Below are 23,098 nucleotides of genomic sequence, written 5' to 3'. Positions count from 1 at the left end.
TCCAGAGTAGGACAAGGGAGCCCTTGGATAGATGCTCAGTTAGCTTAAAAAGGATTTTTTTGACCAATCAGTGAAAATGAGTGCTTAAGGAGGTCTTAGAGAGAAACCTTGAATTCAGCGTGAAATGGAGGAAGAAATTAGATGAAAATAAGGGGGACCAGGTTGCAACAATACCAGAATTCAATAGGGAAAAAAAAATAAAAGAAAAGGAATTTATTTGAGCAGATCAGCATCCACTCCCTGTGGTAAGAGGTTTTGCACACGAGGTGCAACTCAGTAAAACCTGCTGGTGGTGCAAAGCATCTGGGGCACCAAAACTGCTGTGCAATGTCAGAAAAAGAAATTCACAAAACTGGGAAGGTGGGAGGAATTACTTACAGAGAGAGAGGGACACCTTACCACTCTACCATGTGAATTTTGAACACAACTCTATAGAATTCACTAGAATAAAGTAAAATATTCACTTGGCTCCTACTTAGTGAGGGAAAGCTACAGACATGTATCTATAGTTTTGCTCTCCTTCAAACAACAAGCAGAACTCTCCTGAATTATATAGAAGGAAAAATGAAACACATTGAAAAGAATTTATACCAAAATACATTTACTTATTATTACTTATACTTTAAACCAAAATACACTTACTGATTAATATAAACATAAAGACTCAGAAGAACTCAGAAATTCGGTGCAGAAGAGAAAGAGATCCATTTATAATGCCAGCCTGTATTTCGCATTCAATTTGAATATAACAAAAACTATATTAGCTGAAGCATTATTGTTTACTAATCCTTGTCAATACAGATATATGAAAATAATTTTCATTGACAGAGTAACTGGCTATTGTGGTGATTTTGCCTCTGTTTTCATTCATCAGCTCTTCATTCAGCAGAAAAACTACAGCTTTTATTTGTTTTGGAATAGCAAATCTGTTGCTATTAATTCTGATTGGCAAATCTTAAGTGTAGCAGCATGGGGCATTTCAAATACTGTCAAGTTCACTTAAGAAATCTTTCAGCAGCGATTTAAAGCATGACAAGGTACTCATTTCTCTTATCAAAACATAGAGCCAAAGATGCTTTTATGCCCTGTGCTGACAGAAACAAAGCAGCTTGAACCAAAGATTGCTTGTGCTTTGATAGTTTTGGATGCTTTTTGGGGGGCTAACAAGTTATTTGTGGCATCATCTTCTTTCTTTTCTCTGGACAGAGGAAAAATTTGCAAGCATGCAGAGTGGCTTCAGACCTGCCATGGCTCTGAAGAGAGCCCTCTGCTGCAAAAATACAACTCACTCTTTAAGGAAACTCATAACCTATTACGATTGAAACAAAGAGCTCATTCCTTCTGGAATAGTTAAAAACTTGGGAGATTTTAGCAAGTAGCTTTAGTTCTCTGTGTCCCTTTTCCAAATGCTATTAACCAATTTTAGCCTTTTTCAATTTTTGAAGCACCAAGAAAAACACTGTGTCATCGTCTATAGACAAAAGTCAACACAGATCAATCCAATGGTTTTTAAGGCAGGTCTAGAATTAGTGTCACAATCAGTTACAAAATTTAAGTGTTTTTAGTTGCTTCCTTAAAGCTAGACTGAAACTTAATGTGACTGCTACTTGTATCACTTAAACTTAGGTCTTGAACTTGGCTTTCACTTTCTTAACTCCATATTTCAGTGACCACTCTAGGCACCATTTTGAGAGTGGTTATATGAAGATATATTTTAAGTTTCCCTTTTTATGTTAATTCATTATTGAGATCAGCCAAAATAGTTTAAATTATATTTTTAAGACATATGAGGATAAAGCTGCAATATAACTCAATTAGTATAAAAATGTATAAAATGCAAAGGGAGTTTTTTATTCTGTGCTCAAGCCCTTCATTATAAAAATAAAAAAAGAAAAAGGACAGCAGTACACTGAAATGCTTTGGCTTCCTACCCAATATACCCCTTGAATTTGCAATATACTGTGACCACTAAGAGACTTTTAGCTGATCTCAGTCATGCTGCTGTGGGTTTTATTAAAAGCAAATGCTTCTGACTCTGAAGTCAAAATTCAGGCATGAGTAGTTAAGATAATATCTGTTGTCTCTGAGTTGTCTATTCACCTGAAGATGAAGCAAATTCATAGATTCAGACTGTGGAGGATTGCAGTAATGTTGAAATTTAGTGTCATGGCTTCTGAATTTTTCTTTTCCTTTTGCTCATCCTTGAAAATTGAGTGACTAAAGCTCCTCATTTTGCTCATTTTAAGTATTACCTTTGACAACTGGACAGAAATCTGGCTTTAGGCAGCCCTGCTTTGGGACAAGGGGCAAGAAAGGGACAAGAGTCTGAGTGATGTATGAATAATGATATATTTTTTAGAGTTTGCTCAGCTTTTGTGCTACTCTATAGAACCTTCTCTTTAGCCATGGTATTGTTGGTGCTCCCTCAAATTTCCCACTTATTAGAATTTGCCAGTATAGGGAACCTGCCATATGAGCTCTCAGAGACGAAATTTGGGGGTTCTAAAAACTTTAATAAAATCTTCATTGAGATCATCTGAATCAAGTTGCTGCAACAGTCTGATGACTTTTATACTTGCTGAGAACCTAGTTTAATCTCCTGAAGGTTTTCTATTAGCTTCTTATTAGGGGCTCTTGTTACAAAACGCCCTAGGGAGCACTCTGCTCTCACCAGTACTGGAGAAAATCAATGATTTAAGAAACACGAGTTCAAGATCTAGAGTTGCTGCCAACCCTTTTTGTATAATAGATCAGTTTTTGAGACAGGTGAAATGCTGCGTAATTTTTTGCCAAGGACTTGCAGAAGAATCTTTTTGGGGGTTTTGTTTTGACAGCAGCCTCTGAAATTTTGCTTCAGAATTCAGTGATGATCTAACTTAGTATAATAGATTTCAACTGAATGTTGAAAAAATAATGAAGTTAGAGAAAGCTACAATGTTTTGTGTTTTATATGAAAGGCGCCATAAAAGACTTAGTCTCTATCTTATCACAGTCTGCTCATTTTGAATTTTTCTGTAAGAGATTGGCCTGGCAGGATTTTAGATTATGCAGGTAAAGATGCAAGGCTGTGTTTTGTTTGTGTTCTTTGGTTTTTTTGCTGTAATAGAAAATATCTTTTAAATGGCCGAATCATTCAAGATTTAATCACTTCTTAGTGATTGCAACAAAACAAACATTCATTATAGTTTTATAAATAGAATTTGACCATAGGATAATGAGTGTTTGAAGTATTAGCTGCAAAAATATAATTTTCTTCAGAGATCTTAATCCACTTGCTTAACCTAGAAAAGTTATGAAATGGATGATGTTAAAGCACCACTGGTGGGCCATTTTTTTATCCCCTTATATTTGTTTAAAATGCTGGTCACAACTGGAGGTTTTGATTGGTCATCAGTGGTGTCAGTAATGGCCAATTATGCTGATAATACCTGGAAAATGAGCAAATCTCACTGTTTGCCTTGTGTAAATTACATTTCATAGGAGCAATAAAACAGCCTCCAAGCTTCAGCACTTCAAAGTCATTATAATACTTCTCAGATGGTTAAAGCTGCTCAGAATTCTCAGTCTTCTTCCTTGTATTACCACCCAAGGTGTGATATAATCCTCCTGAAATGCACTGCCTGGAGTCTGCTGTTGCTTAATAAATTACTCCGTCTTGCTTATCTCACTCTTGGCATGTCCCTATCAGCAGGAAACCCTTATGCTGTAGTAACATTCTTTCTTAGAGACATTTTCTCTTAATTAACTGTACAACAATCAAATATTTAATATTCAGAGGAAGAGTCTAGAATCATTCTGGAAAAATTCTGTTAGAAATTAATTATATCTTCACATGTGACATTTAGTAGTGAAACCTGATTTATTGGGGGAGAGGAGGTATGTTTAGAAATACAGAAAAGATCCAGTATAAAGTAATGACTTTAGGACTGGGACCTAGTTCCTAATTTGGTTTCTGCACCTGATCTGCCGGCTGACCACAGAAACATTATTTAATATCTTCGCTATCAGCCCTTAGTTTTAAAATGGATATGTTACCCATCTTCCTTCATAAAAACATGTTTTATACCTTCTGATAGAAGGCAAAACTTAAATGCCAGTCTCATGAATTAACAATTTTAATTGCTCTTGAAGCTAATGCCAGTCTTGACATATTCATGTAGCAAGGGAAACAGACTTTCTGAGCCTAAAATGCACAGCACTGAGCTGGGAAAATGAAAATTCAGATACTAAACATGTTGGAAAACAAACTATATACACCAAATCATTATATTTGTGGCTTGATAGTTCCACCTCAAAGTATGACCCCCAAAATTTTCATGTCATTTTGATTAAATCTGGGCTAGTGCATCAGTAAGTCTATTTACCTTCATAAAGTCACCTCTCTGAAATGGGGAGTGCAGCCCTGTGGTACCCAAGCTCCTTTTGCATGTCTCAGTGGTTTGGCCAGCCCTCTTGACAGCATCCCAAAATGAGTACATTTTGGCAATTGTGTCCTGTGTCTCAAAAGTATTTGGAAACCACAAGTGGTCACTGGAACTGACAGTGTGCCCTGAGAGTTGTTGTGTATGAAATACACGTTACAAGCCTTGGATGTAGCTTTATGTCCTTTGAGAGGTTTATTTGATTGTCTCTTTTTGAGACTGTAGCTCCATGGAATAACCATGCTCCAAGTAAAATGTTCAGTAGTGTGGGCATTTGTTTGCAGCAGTGTGATATCACTAGTGTGAAACTACCAGGGGATATGCTTGGATTTTCCCTAATTTGAAGTTAAGATTCAGGCAGTTCTCAGAGGCATCTTAAATAATGCATTTCTACATCTTCTCTGCACATGGTTGCTTGAGTAATAGCACTGGGTACATGAGGCAGTCTGTTTAGAGATTTTGTGTCTGATATTCCATCTGTGAGGAGATGGAGAATGAATGGCAGTGTAAAAGCCCAAAAACCACCTTAATTGCCTAGGACTAGCTCTGATTGACTGTGAGAAGGTAATGTCTATCTGGCTGTAGTGTAAACCCTGACAAAGACCAAGTGAGGCAAAGGAAAGTAGTATTGGATGTCATGGCATCTGTCCATCATTCTGGGTTCTTTCTAAAACATCCTAACGTGAATATTTTGCTCAGAACAGTTTCTTTAGTTGTAATTTCTAATATTGCTATATACTGTAACTGGGTAAATAATGAATAAGTTAGATTCAGATTAGGTAACCCATTTTGACTTTTCAGGGTTCACCTGTGTATAATATAATTTAATTGAGGAAATAAGGAAGAACCATTTAGTCAGGAACTGAATGTTTCTTGTGTGGAGGAACAATGTAACATCTTTTATCTTCAAAGATGTTTAGAAGCTGAAGGGGCAAGTCTTACTTGTCCTATTTCATCTTCCTGCACATGAGTTTACAGTTAAATTGACAATTTCAGCTGTTTAAGGTAGGAAGGAAGTGAGAAATTAGTTTTAGCCTTATTAAAAGTACTCCCCCTCTGCTTGGGATGCCAGCAGTTTCATCCCCCAACTGATCAGCCTTTTTCAGCGGAGGCCACCCAAGGCTCCAGACAAACATGAGGTTTTAGAGGGAACCCACGGTAGTTTTTGTTGCTTTTCTGCCCTGTGAGGAGTCCCTCCTCTGCAACAGCTGTGCCATCGCTGCATCCACCCATGCAGAGCCACTTCACAACATCAACTGGTGGGTAGGTGCCAGGAAAATTGCCTGAAAGCTGTAAAGACAGGAGTAGCAGAGGTTTTCAAGCTGCTGGCAGAAAGTCTCCCTTCCTCAGCAGCTGAGGGTTTTTTCCTCAGACCTCTTGTAATACCGAAGTGTTTATAAAAGGAGTAGACCAAAATTAATACAGAATGGAAACAAAAAATGCTATCAAATGATTTCAAATTATTTTTTTAACTCACCTGTTCCTTTCCCTGGTTGTTGAAATGAAGGATGAGTCTACCAGCATATATGGTAGGATGAGGGCTATAAGGGGGTTTGTTTGCATCTTTTTAAATCTAGTCAACTTCCCAGCATGCAAATTAAGGGGATTACCTTCATTATAGCAGCATTCTGTTGTAAGAATCTCCTGCTGCTTAATTTTTATCCTTCCACTGTCAGTAGTGGAGGGAGAGATCTTAAAGCAGGACTTCACCTTTTCAGTGTTTTTGAAGTTGGTGAGATGGGGCTGGGTTAAAACTGTGCGATACCAGGCAAAGGGGAGATGAAGGAACATGGGTGGTTTTGACTGAAGCCTTGTCTTCCCCCACACTAGGACAGAGGCAGGGTAGGGATGAATGGGGAAAGAAAGTAATCTGCAAACAGGCTGTGAAGGAGCAGTGATAATAAATCTGTTGAGTGGGGTGTTCGTTGTTCATGCCCAGATGTACTTGCTAATGGAACATTTTTAGCCATAAGCATGTACTTCATTCTTACAATGGCTTCTTTTATTTCTGTATCTCCAAAGAGGAAAATCCTCACTATCCTGTAAAGTCACCTTTGAAGTCGCTTCTCACTTCTGAAAAACCTGAGTTGTGATCTTAAGCAGGGTGATAGCTGATTTGCTGTGAAAACCAGGTTATTCCATTTTCAAACATAAGCATTCATATTAGTGATTTTCATCAATAAATGACATTTTATAGCATTTTTCTCTGTGAAACTAAAAAGGATGAGGGTTTCATTCTGTCCTCTGTTCATAATACTGTCATAATACTACATTAGGTCCGTTTGAGTTTTACAGATCACTTTGATAACAACATTGCAGGATGTACCTGAAGTGGAATTTTAGTCTAAATTTTAAAATGTGTTATTTAGGAACATAATTAGAGCTCCTACACTGGTGATGATTGAATTCTATAAGGTTAGGAGTTCATTGCAGAGAAGCATTCTGAAAATTAAAGGGTAACTAGAAATAGTGACAGGAAAACTGAACTAAGGATCTGAGATGCCTGTGATTCACTTTTCTCTGAAGTAGTCAGGGGTCACTCTGTTCTGATGGATGCTTGGAAAACTTGGAAGAACAGATTTATAACAGATCATAATTCTTTAAAAATTCGAGCAAAACCATAGTTTGTAGTTTGTAATCCTTTTTTTAAATTCCCTTCACCCCCTAAAATCTTGAGTCACAGAATCATATACAGGTAGAAAGATTATGGGGAAAACTACTTGTCAAAAGATGTGAGGGCTTTACTGGAACAAGTGTTTGTCCTTATGGTCACACTGCATTGTTTTGTGTTTGCTTGGTTCACAGTTGCTAAGTTTCAGCCAAAGGGGACTCCCTCCCTCATATTCATAACGCCCTGACAGGCTCTTCACTAAAGCCACGCTTTAATACCTCGTTAATGGCGTTGTTTAGCTTAATGTTAATTTTACATACAGATGGTCTGTTTTCAGTCCATTGTGCACAGTTCCCTCTGCTGTCCCTGAAGGTGCTACATGCAGCCCTGTCAGCAGTGTGCAGAAAGACCCCACTAAGCAAACTGTACGTGACAGTAACACACACATCATCTCCTCAGCCACTTATGAATATGCACCAGAGATGATAATTGTGGCTGATTGCTTGAGGCTTCACAGCATTTGGATCCAGCCATTAGTAATTGAGAGATTTGGTCTCAGCATCTCTTGAAATCTGATCTAAACGTTGCCGGTGTGCAAGGTTATTTGTTAAGATCCAGTGCCAACATCCTCTAAAATAATAGCAAGCATATATCACTTTGATGCCTTCCCAGTGGCTGCAAATAGCACCTTTACACAGGCATGCAATCAAGAGTCATCTTAAAAGCACAAATCTCATCACAGCACTCCTGAAGAGCATCCCCAGAGGCTCCCTGTGTTTCTTGAAAATGTCCATTGAGCTCTAATCTGTGTTCTTCTCTGTGTGTATATATTAATAATGATATTCTGTACTGGGCTATGTTTTGAAAGTGGCAACAAAGAATTATCTGATCAGAGGTGGTTTTTTTTGTTTCGTTTTGTTTTTTTGCAAAGAGCTGTTAGTAAAATTGCTAGGCTTGTTGCACAGTTATTTATGATTATGTAATTGAATGGTCCTATATTTGGTAACCCCAAAATTAAATTTAAGCCCTGCTAAGTCTTCTAATAAACCAGTGCACTTCAGCAGCATTAGTACAGTATAGTTTGGCCAACTGACTCATGAGAGGTGGACTGCAAGCCTCAGTTCCAATGTGGTCACAGTACCAGGTGTCAAAAGATAGACTTTCAAATATCTAGACTTGTAGTATAAGACTAGTAATAATTAATCTAAGGGCTCCCAGTAACTCAGCAAATACTAGTGGATGCCTCCATTTTCATTTTAGCTGCAGTCATTGCTCCTCTTTTGTAATGGCAGCAGAAGAGTAAAACAAAATATACTTTCTGATATATTTTCCAGAACTTTTAGAAGCACTGTAAAGGCTACTCATGTCCTCTCTCTCTGATAATGTTGCACAAGTCAATGCAATGTATTGGCACTATAATAATGCAAACTAATGTTTGTAACATTTTCTTTTATCTCTTGTGAACTTCGATTTGCAGTTGAAACTATATGTTGCTAATTCCACAGAAAGACAGAAAGTGAACAATGCAAAACTGTTAATATCTGAAATAAGTCATTAAGCTTGTGGGTCTAGGCCTAGAAGCCAGGAATTGATTCCTGTAGGTCTTGAAGATTGATCCTGTAAATACTACATAATAGGAATGAAAATCTGATCAATGTCTGTAATTAAAGCATCACAGACACCAGGAGAAGCAAGAGCCCAGCCATGTGCTAAATGGTGATACAAAACATCTCCCTTCCCAACTTTTGCATTATTGCCACCATTTCAGCAAGATGGGTGGAAAAGATTTATTGTTGTGAAGAGAGTTATAAATATACTATAACTAATATGTTATGCTAACATCACTTTAATCAGGTAATTATTAAAGGACTGTTTGGCCTTTAAGGACATTGATTTAATGGGAATTAATTTAATGATTGAACACTGTTTGTGTAACATTATCATTGCTAGTGATGCAGAAAATTGGAATCTCAGCTCAGCTGAAAAGAGTTTAGACTTTTTATTATCACATTAGATACTATTCTACTCCAATGTAGTTATTAGACCTTTTTTGTACTTTCAGTATATATTTAAATGTTTGGAGTTTATCTAAAAATTTCTGAATAGAAAAAATAAGTTAAAACTTTTGTCATTGTACTGCTCTCCTTTTTGATGGAGGCTTGAATTTCTGTTTAAAATAGCCTTTTAGAAAGTCCATTCAATTTTGGGTTTGACTTGCTATTGCTTCTCCCATAAAATAAATTTCCTCCATTTTCATTCTCTGCTTTCTTCTCTGCAAACCTGATGATTTTTGTTTTTGTTTTTTTTTTTTTTATGAGGAATAGAGTTTGGTATACGGAAAAGTTTTGCAACTTTAAAGACACAGCAGCTTTTAAAAGTAGCAGCAGAGCACAGCTCTATCTAGATTATTCTGAGGCTGAATCCTGCACTGTCTAGTCACAGTTTAGCAGAAATGGTGAGCATTATAAAAGGAGTATGATCAATACCTGGGGATTAAGACAGAGTTAAAACTGACCTTTATAGTTACAGCTCCCACTTACCTAAAGGTATGTTGTCTCTGGATGCCCTCCTTGGTTTGCCCACAGGGGTGCTATTGTCACAAATTATTTTTCATCTTCATGGTGTCTCTAACTACTGTTGTATATAAATTAGACCCAGGGAGAAAAGGGTAGTAGTGTAGTGAAGTGGTGCATCTGACAGGCTGCTGCAAACAGATTCATTTTCTAACAAAATTTTACTCAAGGATGTCTGACAGTTCCTGCTGTATCTTGGCAGAATTTTCCAAGGGAGCCCAGTGGCCAAATGATTAGTCCTCTGTTACTGGAATGGAGCTGTTGCAGCTTGCAGACACAGTAAGTTGGGCAGGCTAGTATTTGAAGACTGGTAGAAAAATAGTTTGGTAATAGACACAGCAGAGACTTAAACTTACAAACACAGTGGGTTACTAATCCAGTACAGAGCAATGTTGTAGTGGGCTGAAATGCTTTGCACTGGGTAGCACTGACCCTTTCCTTGATGCTGGAGGAATTTCTAGCTTCAGAGAGGATATTTTCAAGGAATGTGACTGAAGAATCTTTATTTTAAGCAAAATATTTTGTGAGCAGGCATTTCACCAACCTTGTGGATATTTGTCCATCAGGTTGTATGTCAAGGCCCTCTGACCAGATTTATGAGATGGGTTCCCTGGGCTGTAACTTGATGAGGGTTTTTGTGGCACTGCCACAGGTCCTTGATTAGTCCCAGCATTGGAAATCTCAGCATGAGTAATATTTCCCCATTAATGAGAAAACAGAGCTGAGCAATGAGCCTTAGTGTGTGAGTCAAGTGCCAAAGGCACATCCAAACAGACACACAGCAGTGGCAAATGGAGGTTTTTCAGTGGGAGTTTTCAAGATCTGAGATGTACCTTGGAGATGATTGCTGGTAACAGAGGGTGACAAGGTAGCATGGCAATCTCTCTCTCAGACTGGAGCTGGCTCGTGCCTGGCCTCCTTGGTAGAGGGCTGGGGGAGGCCTCCATCTGCCTTCACATGGCTGTGCACACACCCTCAGGTTAGCTGGCCTCCAGAGCTGCTGGGGAGGATCTTTAGCATGTATAAGATGCAGCTTCTCCTTCACAGATTTCAGATACCTAGCAGTGATTTGAAATAAGCCTGAAGGAGAGGAATGATGGTTTCAGATTTTCTGCCTGTCACGTAAAGGGGAGAAATAAATGAGGGGAGCTTTCTTTTGTGCATCATTGCTTCCCTTCTGGGAGTGCAGTGAGGGCAGTGCTTCCCATCCAGCTGAAGGAAAACAATCTTCCAGGGAGAAAACGTAATGAGATTAGTCAGGGGATCATTACACTAACAACAACAAATAGCAAGAGGCAGTGATTGTTTAGTTCAGAAATAAGACATTAAGGGGTGAAAAAATTAATCAGAGCACCAAAGGACAAAGTGAACACATTCTTTAATTGCCTATAGACCAGCAGGAGAAATCTGAATAGTAAACAAGAGCAGTTAGACTCAGAAATACAGCGTTGATCTTCATGTTGTTTCTGAAATCTAGTAGGAGCAATTGGAAATACTGAAAGTCAGATGGACATGGTGGTAGAAGGCAAAGAAGGTGTCACTATGTCAAAATGGATTAGGTATTTCAGAGGTTGAGAACTTGGAAAGAACTGATCTTGATTTTTTTTTGTGACTGTGTGCTGATGGCTGGAGCACAAAGTGAGACAGGAGACAGTGCCTGCTGCAGGCCACCCAATCACACTGGAGTGGAGCATGGCTGGCTCCTGTAGAGCATCTCTGTGATGCATAAGGGGAAATGCGAGGTGTAAGAGGGGCAGTCAGGCTGAGTGGTGTGTGTTTCAAGCCTCCAGCTGCCCATGCTGAAGTATCTGGAATGCACAGGTAGAGCATATTGAAAGGAAAAGGAGCACAAAGTGTTAAACACTACAAATTTCAGAGAAAAAATGGTGTGGGGAGGAAGTGTGCACAGAGGTGAGGCAGAGCTGAGAACAGGAAGGAGGGCACTGAAAACTTTATTAGGAGATATAGAAACATTAATGACATTGTGCATTAGGTGAAGGTAATACTATTCAAAATCATTATGCTAGAAAGGCAACAAATATTTCTCTTATGTGCTTGTGAAAAAAAGCCAATTAAATTCTTTCTGTGTAGTGGAGGTTAAGTGGTAGCTACTACATAGCTACTACTATAAAATAGTTTCAAATCAGCAAATTCAAACAAATTTCATCCAAGCATTTTTGAGAGTTTACTGTGTAGCTTCCAGGATTTCTGTTTGCTGACATGAGTCTTAGAACTTTGGGCAGGTTTTTAGAAAGCTAACCAAAAAAATTTATTGCAAACTTAGAGACCAAGCTGAACCTTCAATCCAAGTTTTTCTTTCATCTTAATATCTGGATGTAACAAGATGAAAGACGTAACAAATATAAAGAGACATTTAACAATTTCAAAAGATATAACCATTTAAAAAGTCTACACATGACTTTTACAATTGTATTATAGTGAAATAGTAGCTTACGAATAGCTTTATTATAAAATAAGAAAACTTTATCTTTGGGATCTGATGGAAACTTATATAATTGGTTTGGTAAATAAAAAAAAATTTGTGTTCTTTCCAATCCTACTACTTCCAATGAACTCAAAGAACTGTTCCTAATATATTTGGAGTTTTTCACAGTATAGTAATAATACGTAGATGCAGTGCTGTCTTGTTAGGGAGTAAAGACCTGAAGAAATGTTTGATGTGTGAAGCAAAATATCTGAATGTCTCTTTTTACATATAATTTTTGGGCTTTAAATCACTATATTTTAATTCAAACCAAGTGCTACAGGAGGAGCAGGTGGTGTGGTGAGTAAAAACTATAGCTGGCTCTCAAACTTCTCCATACCTCGTAAGGTCTGGCTGCCAGCCCTGCCTCATGATCAGTTCCTTCTCCACTCTCAAACCCCTGCAATCTGCCAATATGTGCAAGGATAGCAAGTTCAGCCACTGATTTTCAAGCTTATTTGGGAGGCATTACCAATTCAAGGAGTTGTATTCTCCTGTGGAATAATTTGTTGTGCCTGCTGTGGTTAGTGGGTGTTAACTTCTGCACAAAATGGAATATTACAAGCTCAGGTTATGGCATGCCAGCTTAAATGTTATGGATGAATATAAGCAAAGTTCAAGGAAGAATGGAAAAGGATAGATGAAAAAAATGAAAATAAGGGAAGAAAAATTCATGATGAGAAATTTCCCGACAACTTCCAAGCTGCATTTACTTCACAGCTGGTAGGACTTCATTGACTGTAAAATTTTTTTTTGTCCTATACTGAATTGAACATTTCCAATTGAAATAGATGAGATTTTATATTATCAGGAAAGTTTTTAACAGAACAATGGCAATAGCTAATGCTCTGAAAGGTTCTGCCTTTGAAGAGTTCTGCTTTGCAGAGTTTTACAAAGATCACAGAGCTCAGTCAAACTTCAGGTTTTGTTTCTAGTGGCAATAAAAAAGTGGAAATATAAAATACCTTTTCCTCTTTGTTAATACAAACTACTTCCCTCACATGCACTCTCTATTAATGTCCCCTTCACAAAGAATACAGAAGACATGCATTGATCTAAACTGTTTGCAACAGGCATCTGCACCTCTTTATTTATGGAAATTGCAGATGCACAGCGTAATTGATGTGACTGTTCTAACAGGCTAAAGGCTAAACTGCAGCCAGCTCCCAAGTCCTTTGTGCTTTTTTACCAAAGGCCAGTAATTCACTGAATGTGGACAGAATTTTTGTAGGAAAAAGCAGAATCAAAATCTGTCCCCAGATAACCCACCCTATTATTTCTTCACCTTCCTTTTCCAAGCACAGTTGAGATTCTTGCTTTTAATTTTGATGGCATTACACTTCCTGAACAAAGCAGTCACAATTAACATATTTTTCATGGTTCTTTAAATTAGCTGGAAAACTCCTTACACAGAAGCTCAGCTCACTGCAATTTTTCTTGAAGCAAACAATTGACACATCCCTGAGAACAAGATGTCTGGAAAAAGAGCTTATGCATTTTGAATTCTTCAAATTTAATCCAGAATTGTAAAATATCAAGATCTTACCAGGCTGTGATACTGAATTTCCCTGTTTTGCCCATTTTTCCTGTGTTTTCATTCCCTCTTGCCTGTACTCCTCTCTTGTTATTTTTGACATGAAGAAACCTTTACACTGAATACTAATGAGGAAAAATATTTTTTTTAAAGTACAAATATATATGTTAATTCTATAGTTTCACATTTTGTCCTCTAAGTTGGGTTTAACCCTGGTATTTAAGTCTGTCATAATTATGCATAATATTTTTTGCATTATCAAGATGATGCATTATTTTTCCTGCTTTCTGTTTAGCTTGAAGCTCTTGGAAAGAAACGAGAATAAACAGAAATTTATAAGATAAGTTGCAGTCTAAGCCTGTCATCTGAAGTAGGCCAGCATTAAAATGGTCCAGGATTGATGAAGGAGAGCTGCATTAGATGAATGTGGGAGGACTAAAAGCAATTTCTTTCACTGTGACTTCTACAGCAATTCAACTTTTTCAGAAAACTCCCAATAAGATTGATTATTTTTAGTTCAGTTTACTCTGGAAAATATCTGTCCCTTCCTGCACATGAAGATTTTAAAGGCAGATTACATTTTTCTAAGTGATTTTAGCACCCATTACATGTCAGATGAATTATTCTGGGAGCTGTAGCCACAACGTAGGTGATGTAGAGGTAGTGGAATTTTTTGCTGCCTTATACCCTTCTGCAGATGTATTGGAAAGGCCAGAGTAAATAATAATATAGCCTCTGTAGTCCTTTGAGATGTCTTTTAATGTGACAAAGCAACTCATGGACTGCTGTCTTCTATGGTTTCCGTTGGTTTCATGAGTGGGACTCAGTACTTTTAAGCGCTGCTCATCGTGCCCCAAGAGCAGCAGTGCTTTTACTGTAACCACTGTGCTGGTCTCCACTGATGAATTTTGCTGTAGGAATGAGATGTCATAGAACTCTGATCATCAACATGGATGTGCATTGCACAGGTGTCCCCCTTTGCCATTAGGGGTCACTAAGCTTTGCTGGTATGATATCAAAGACAGCAACAGACAAAGATTTGTTCCATGGTTTTGGCTCCCTCCTGCTTTGTGCTGCATGTCCTGTGTGTAACCTCTTGTAAGTAGAACATGGCATGATCCATAAAGGTGTCAGTGCATCTGAAACTCATCCTGGGTCTCGGAAAGCAGAGCTCAGGGAGGTTTGCATGCCTGTCCCTCCTGCACGCTAATTTAAAGAGGAGTTTAGTATCTTTTAGGTCTGTGGCTGTCTGTCATGGTAATGTTAATGGAAAAGCCGTGATTGTTGCTCTCCTGAGTGACTTGGCACTTTCTGCTCTGAGAAAATGTGGATTGGGACCAAAGAAAACTTCAGAAAATTTTATCCCCAGAAACAAAACCGGGGAGAATTAAGAGGTTTCTTAAGGTGAGCTGTCATGGTGCAGGAAGTGTTTTAGCAAGGAGTACAATGGAACAAGACTGTGTCACATTAAGTCTCCTAATAGATGCCAAAGAAATGGTACCATGGCAGTAAAAGATCTCCTTTGGTTTTTGTTTCTTTTCTTCTTTTACTGGGAAAGGTGGAGTATGCTGCCTACACTGCTTTAAAAAAAATCATGCACTTAGGCTCTTGTGATGTCAGCCCTGCTTTAGAAACAGTGGTTTAAGAAGCCTCGGAACAAAAACTGTTAGCGGAGTGAGGAATTATTTTGATGTGTGTTTATTGTACATGTACTTCAATACAAGCTTTGTCCTCAAGCTTCATTTATTGACTGCTGGTATACAAGGAACAACTGTGAATTAGGAACAAAGATTCACAAACATCAGGATGAAGTAAAAGCACTTGGGCTAGCCAGCATTCATGGGTTTTAAAGTCTATTTTAAACATTGGAGGGAAAAGGAAGAAGTAAAAGTGAATAGTGGGGAAAACTTTATCAAAGTATGGGAAAGCTGTGTGGACAGTAGGGAATGCTGTGGCTGAGAGATCTGTAGTGGCTTTTGTGTTCACTTGATGCACAGCATCCTCGCTTGAACCAGAAGGCAGGTGTGTGACTTTCAATGGTCCTCTCCATTCTGACATTTCATTTCAATTCAAAAATGTGAGAATTTCGGAGTTTTACTCATTAAGCTGAAAAATGAATATGCAAGGATATCCAAAATATCATTGGTTTCTTCTCAATCCCACTAGCCATTCCAATTAAGTTTGAGGATTATCTGCAGGGATTGGCACCTGAAAGTTAAAAGGACAAACAGCCTTTTCTGATAAATGAATATAATTGCTCTTTTCATTTTATTAAAAAATCATTTTTTAATTAAGTATTAAAAAGACTTTGCAAAACTGTTGTAAAGTAGAAATACTCTGTTAAAAGTAATTAAAAATTCATGCAGCAGACAAACCCAAATCTTCAGATGTTGAAGTAACATTCATCTTTGATAATCCTTAGACTGAAATTATATCTCCCAATCTGATCAATAGATTCTTATTTCAGATGATTACATGGCGTCTTGGAAATAAAAGAAAACTTGTTCCCAGATGTTTAGGTCTAAGAGCTTTTGTCTGTCAGTTCTGGAATTCTCAAAAGGCAAAGGATTTGAGTGTTTATATACCAAAAGTATAAATGAATGGAGTCAATTATTATTTCATATATGATACAGTTCCACATCACTGATGCAGGAAAAAACTTTCAAATTAGTATGGCAGTGCAGAGTCCCCAGTGTTTTTTATAGGTAAGAAAAATTCAGAATAAAGCAGTAAGAGCATCCTTAATAGACAACACTGATTAAACACCGCGTTTCTGTACATAAGTGAAAATTATTTGTTCTTGGAATGGGAATAATTCTAATTTGTGTTCCCTTAAACCTACTTGCTGTGGAAACATTAAGGAGTTTTTACATAAGTGCAAAACAAACTATCTACAGATGGTTGAATTGGTAACAATTGCTTTTGCAAATCCCAGGCATTGTACCATCATAAGATTTTTCCTAGGAGAAACCTACTTCAAAAACAATATCAGCTTCTCAAACTGCTGAGCGTAGAGGGAGAGGAAAAGGGTGAACATCTTGAGCAGTTGACTGTGGGTGTTTGCTGTGTTCACCTATCCCCCCATAGTTACTTGTAGCTGTGACAAAACATACTGCAGACAAAAGGGGGGTTTAAAAAATAACATTTTCCTCCATCTAAAAATCTGAGATTTATCTATTTTTTTAAACAGAGCTCTTGCAAATACTCCAAACTAGTGTGTTTTGGGGCAGCTGTTTGAATAAAAACTGCTGCTTTTCATGGCTTGCATTTCTCGGCTCTTGTCGCACAATCGATGGCTTGCAGCTCATCCTGGGAGGTTTAATTGCTGCTCGTGTTCTGTTTACCTGGCAGTTGGATTTTAAAGGAAAGCAACTAGAGGAATACAAAACAATGTTTGCTTTCTTCTTAAATATGTGTGATTTTTTTTTCCCTGTGTGTCCAAGTTCACTTGCAGCAAGTTGTACAAATACATATGGTTATCATGAGCATCTGCCTGCTTACAGAACTGTGAAAAGTAATTGTGGTTTGATGGGATTTTTAGATTTTACGTTCCCCAGAATGAAAGAAAAACTTAATTAAGGTTTGTAGATAAGATCTCTAAGGAAAGAACATTGTAAGATTTTCCTTTGGCTGCTTTTGTTCTGAGATGTAGAAGTCTATTTCCATTACTGGACAGGATTGGCAGATGAACTGCAATTAAAGGCACAATAGCAAAAGAGATTAAACACAGGAATGACAACTGACAGTGTGGGCTTCCTTCAGTGCTTTTCCTTGCATAGAAAGTGCAGCTCCCAATCCTGCTCAGTTCACTGAAGCACCAGGCTTTAATGGACTGCTTTAAGCTGTTAACCTTGGGGTCTAGTTATCCTGAGCTATGCACGAGCATTCCTCTGCCAAATGAAAATTCTTGCTTTTCCTTCTTCCCCACAGGAGGAGAGGTTCCATACACAACCCTGGCAACCCGACTGATGATGGGAGCCTGGTGGCTTTTTGCTTTGATTGTCATCTCCTCCTACACGGCCAACCTAGCAGCTTTCCTCACCATCACACGCATTGAGAACTCCATCCAGTAAGTTGGTAAAGAATGATTCAAGGGAAAGAAGGGCGAACATAAATATACATGTAGAGGGGTATAAATGTTCTACTTAAATGTGAGAACAGGAATAAATGTTTATCTTCCTTGAGAAGTAGTTGGAAAGTTAGAAAAATACAATATACTGTGAGAGACTGTCGGTCTCCCTGGAGACACTTTGTTTTTAGGATTGGAATTGTTGGCCTCTAGCAGATGCTTTTCCCTGTGGCAGACATGCATATGTATGTTTGCACACATACATATTTTGAAAGAGGCAATTGAGTTTGAGATGACCACACAGTGTCAGTGTTTGAAATAGGAAAATATAAATTGCTGCTGCTTTGCATTGTGCATTCCACAATGCTTGCATTCTAACACTGGTCAGGAAGACCCCAATGCTTCTTCAATGTATGGGGAGCTCAGAGCTGATTTCACCCATTCTTGCCAAAGTAGAGATGTGTTAACAGCAACAACCAGTAATAAACTCACTGGTTTAGGAGCTCCTCTTTGCTCCTGCTCCCAGGAGCCCTCTTACTACATAAGCAGATCATGTTGTTCTCTTTTCCCCGTGTATTTGTTTCGTTTGCTTCATGCCTCCCAAAAAAACAATGTCCTGGTCTTCTCCTGTCCCTTTTATGGTGAACTCTTTCTGTCACACCTTCCAGTCTTTTTTCTGAAGATCATGTCGTCTTTCCATACCACAGGAGCCTTTCTAGGTCTCCTATCCTCTCTCTCTGCCCTTTTGTACTCCAGTGTCCTCTCCTTCACCTAGGATACTGAGTTATCCTCGCTCCCATTGCTCCAGTGATAACCTTCACCTTCAAATGCTCACTCCTGGGTCAAAGCACAGATAGAAAATACAGGGAAGCATTAGCTAGCCAAGCACTGTGAGGGACAGCTGGCCATTTTTTCATAGCAGATTAATCTTGAGCCTACAAGTCTGTGAAAGTTTGTAAGAGTGACAAAATTACCCTTTCTTATATATCATTCTTTGCAAAAATCTCAGAGTGACTTTCAAGAAGAGAGGCACATTTCACTGTGTTTCTTCCTCCAGAAAGGTAAGACCTTGACCTTCAAGTCAGGCTCAATGCTGACCTTAGGGAAAATTCTGTTTTCCCAGTCCAGTCACTGATCCAAGTCCCTGGCTTGTGTGTATCATCCCCTAAGGTCCTTCTGCCTCTAGTTCAGCTGCTTTCAAAATCTCTCTGAAATTCCCCTTGAGGCAGTGAGCCACTGTCACAGACTGAGCAGGGGGAGCCTTGGCCTCCTGTGAGTTCACAGGTCAGGATCAAGCATCGCTGCGTGCCAGCAGTCACTGTGCTCACACAAAGGTACTCCTCCTCTGGGTGAGGATTTTCTGTGAGCTAAAACCAATCCAGGCTTTCACACAGGCTGGCAAGCATCTTCAATAGCAGACAAGTTTCATCTGCAATTGAAGCCCAAGCTGGACCCAAGGGCAGAATCAGTACTTAACTTGGAGTGCATGGTTATGTCCTGACCCTTGGGTAGAGGGAGAAGTTGGTGTTCCATGGACCAAATTGCCCAGGCTTTGCAAGTCCTTACACTCCAAATTGGAAATCTTATATGGTTGTTATCCTTCCTTTCTGAGGTAACAGCCTCACCACTTTCATCTATTAGAGGGCTCCATACTCTAAGACAGAGATATATAAAATAGACTAAAGTCATGAGGAAATGAGAAAATTACTCCCCTGATACAGTCGTATTACAAGTTCAATCAAGTTACCTTTTCTTTTTTGTGTGTTCTGAATGACAGATTTTGGTATTTTGACACAACCCAACCATTTGACTCAACAGCCTCAATTATAATCCCTTCAAAATTTGGATAGGAGTAAAATGATATTTCATGTCAATGTTTGTCAGCATTGATCTTGATATTTTGAGGGAAGTTGATTTATTTTTTTTTTTAAGTTTTAAACAATTTAAATTTGACTAAGGACTATGAAGAAACAACATGGGAATTTATATATGCAGAATAAATTATAATTATATAGTCACTTATTCATTTTGTCCCTAGAAGAATGAAATATGCTTCTGCATTCTGCTTTGAAATCATGTCCCTTCTAGTTTTGAAGTAGTCAAGAAAAATGTTCAAATTACTGTGACAAATCTCTGTGTTTTCTTATGATGTGCAAAAAAGAATAAAATGTACCCAAACTATAATTTAATACATCTTCATTTTTTTTCTTGCAGTTTATTATGATGTCACTAGAGAAGCCTCAGTGGAATTTTGAGGTTATTATGTACAGTTGGGATTACATTGGTCTTTGTGCTGTATTATTTATGGGCAGAGTCACTGAAAATGTTTTATTCAGTAGAAAATGTTGCAGCTGGGAAGCTCCTGGAATAAAAGAACAGACATCTTTCAACAGCACTTCCAGCTCAAAAATAGAGTAATTAGATGTGTTTAGTATCCATTAGGGAATGAAGTTATCCCAACTATGGTGTGAGTATAAAACTTCAGTTTACAAAACTGCCAAAATTGGAACTTAAACCAGCACATAAGAGAGAGGAGGTTTGTTTATCATGGTGAATTACTGCAAAGTGGAAAACATGAATAAGCAATAAAGAAAAAAAGCTGATGCTCCTTTTTTTCCTTTTTCTTCTTTTTTTTTTTTAACAGTTCAAATTGTACCTTGGGGAGCCTTCAAGGCCAGAATGAAAATGAGTATAAGCATTAAAAAAAAAAATAATCCAGATTCTGCTGGTAGTGCTTGTCAGCTTTAGACAAGCCAGAAAAAAAGGAAAGAAAATGAAATCAGTGGGTTTGCACAGATATAAAAAGTAGTTAATAGTTTTTCATTTCAGATTTCCAGGTAGCATCAGATATTACAGTGTGTTGTTGTAGGTATGGTCCTCATGATATCTTTTACAAAAGATAGGAGGATTCAAGCAGCTAACAGCACATTTCATTTCCATGAAACATTTGGTAGTTACTGCATTTCACCTTTTGGATATGAAGCTAGTTTGTGTTCAGAGCTCTTGCAGCTGGAGTGAAGGCTGGGCCACTCTTCCTAGTCAGTGTCTCATGGTATCCAGAGCTTTATTTGGAGTAGCAAAGCATGCAAAATTTTATCAGCCCATCCACTAAGGAGGACCCTTCGAGAAATAAGTGTTCCCTTTCCCTGTAGAGTTTCAAATTAGATCTTTGTATAACCTCACTTGATGACATTTGTGCTCTGCCTCAATGCTCAGTTTGAAGCAAATTTTTTTGCAGTTTTTAAATTAATTCAGAGAAACTAGAAGAAAAAGATTGGGTGTTAAATCTGCTTTTCCAGAGAAATGGCTACTCTTAGTACCTTTGGGAGCTCTGCCAATACACATCAAGAGCAGAGGCACTCAAGTTCTAAAGTAGTTCCTAGATGCATCTTTTGTTCACACTTGACCCGCACTGCAGATGACATTTAAATCAAGACAGTATTTCAAATGCCATAACACTGTGACAGCAAAGCATAATTTCTGTGCTTTTAAATCTTTAGATAACTTTTGCAAATGCAACATAAATTAATAGTAATTAGGAGTGGCTTTTCTTGGTAAATGCCAAATGAATTTGGAGGTCCTGAGCTATTTCTAGGAGGTGCTCATATTCTTAATTTCATCACTGAGCCAGTGTTGACATTATTATGTTTTATGATTCCTTTAGGATCAAATTAGAGTCCATTGGCAGAGATTGATTTTATTCAAATTACTGCACTATTAGGAGGGAGTGTCACCACCTCATGAGCACTGACATTTAGCAGGAAGGTTGTGAGAGTGGGTGAACAGAGAAGAAGTCAAAGGATTTGCCATATAAAGCCTGGTGTTAGGTGGTTTCAAGTTTAATCCACTTATAAAATGTGGAAACGTGAGAATTTAGATTGTACATGCTGTGGAGGGAAGTGTGCATCTTTTGTCTTCTTCTGTAAAATCAGAAGTTCACATTATGCTTTCCATTTTATAACAAATGTGTGTCTTGTTTGCTAGGTGAGACCTCTGCCTCCAAAAATGGAGGCATAATCTTTCTTTCTTAGCCATTTTTTCTCCAACATTTTGCTAAACCATGATTCACCTGAAGCTAAGAATTCCTTAAGGCTTCATAGAGCTCAATGGAGCTGACTGCAGGATTTCTGCAAGGGGGTTGCACAGAATGCAGTAATTAGATATTGCCCAATGCATGTCCATTAATCTTTTCTTTAACGTGGTTCAGCCTGCAAGCAATATTTCAGGTTTCTGCCACAGCTCACCCTGACAACAGTCAAACCCCTTGGCATAATGTGCCCTGTTCCCTAACCCTAAATCTGCTTCTGAATTATTCCTTACTGTCCTAAGGGGAAAAAAAAAACAACCAACCAGACAAATGAACAAAATACCCACAAAAGCGCTGAAAACTTTATCTGAATCAGTCATAAATAAAGACTTCAGTGCAGGCCATGGAATTGGTTGTTTTTTGCTGAAAATTTAGTGACCAGATCTTGCAGACAGCTCTGTGCAGCCCTCAAGTCTAGCACAGCTAGCCTAAATTGATCTATAACCCAGGTTTACAAAGAAGTGTTGATGCCCAAGTCTCTGACCTCAGTGGTATTTTATCACCTAAAAAGAAATTCCGTTACTTCTTTATGATGCTGACTTTTGGATTTGCAACATTTCTCTGTGTACTTTTTTAACACTTTTGGCTGACATATGTGAACATGTTACCAATTCTGAGTCTAGGATTTGAATTTACAGAAAAGGGTATGCTCTGGAGAAGAAAACATATCCAAATCCTACTACATTTTTCTTCTAGCTGTAGGCAGAGATAATTTCTTAAATTGCAAAGTAGCTGATTTGTACTAAGCCATAAAATGAAAATGACCTGACAACTGCTGCCTGATTAAGGTGTAGAATACTAAGCAAAAGCAACAAATGCTGAAAAATACATCTATCTCTTAATAACTCTTCCTCAATTGATTAAATTCCTTCTCAGAATAGCCCTATTAGCCTAGTTAATTTAGGATAATATTGATGCTGGGATAATATTGGTATTATCCCAGTAATTGCAATGAGAAAAAAATTTATTATAAAGACCACACATAATATTTTTCCTCACAGTGCCACATGAGTGATAGACAAAAATAAGCTGAATGTTCTGACTGCATGGTCACTTCCCTAGAGGTAGAATTTTTCTGTACACAAACTCAGTTAAAGGTATCTAATTTATTAACAATTTTTTGAGCTACATCTGCTTTTTTATATTTTTTTAACAATTTTTATCATTCAATACCTTGTTGCTTCAAAACTAGAAATTCAAAGAGAAAAGTTTTAAAATGTGAAATTATCATTTGCTTACTCATGCTAATGAGTGCTTTGCTTTGCAGATAGTTCACCTGGGAACTATCGAAAAATTACATTTCAGTGTGGGTAATGGA

General features: G+C 38.0%; 1 protein-coding gene across 4 annotated transcripts in view; it reads left to right on the top strand.

Moving 5' to 3' along the window:
- Positions 1-23,098, top strand: part of GRID2 (glutamate ionotropic receptor delta type subunit 2) — a 678,620-nt gene that overhangs the window by 558,248 nt on the left and 97,274 nt on the right. For all 4 annotated transcript variants that reach the window (XR_009114469.1, XM_058024557.1, XM_058024555.1 and 1 more), the window contains exon 12: positions 17,555-17,693. Coding sequence is in view for 3 of the 4 variants with exons in the window: in XM_058024557.1 (XP_057880540.1) it covers positions 17,555-17,693 (139 nt within the window). In the remaining variant the exon portion in view is untranslated. The remainder of the gene's footprint in view (positions 1-17,554; positions 17,694-23,098) is intronic.

Source organism: Melospiza georgiana, chromosome 5 (assembly GCF_028018845.1).
Source record: "Melospiza georgiana isolate bMelGeo1 chromosome 5, bMelGeo1.pri, whole genome shotgun sequence".
Taxonomy (NCBI): domain Eukaryota; kingdom Metazoa; phylum Chordata; class Aves; order Passeriformes; family Passerellidae; genus Melospiza; species Melospiza georgiana.
Note: the sequence above shows the minus strand (reverse complement) of the source record. Positions and strands in the feature narration are given on the sequence as shown.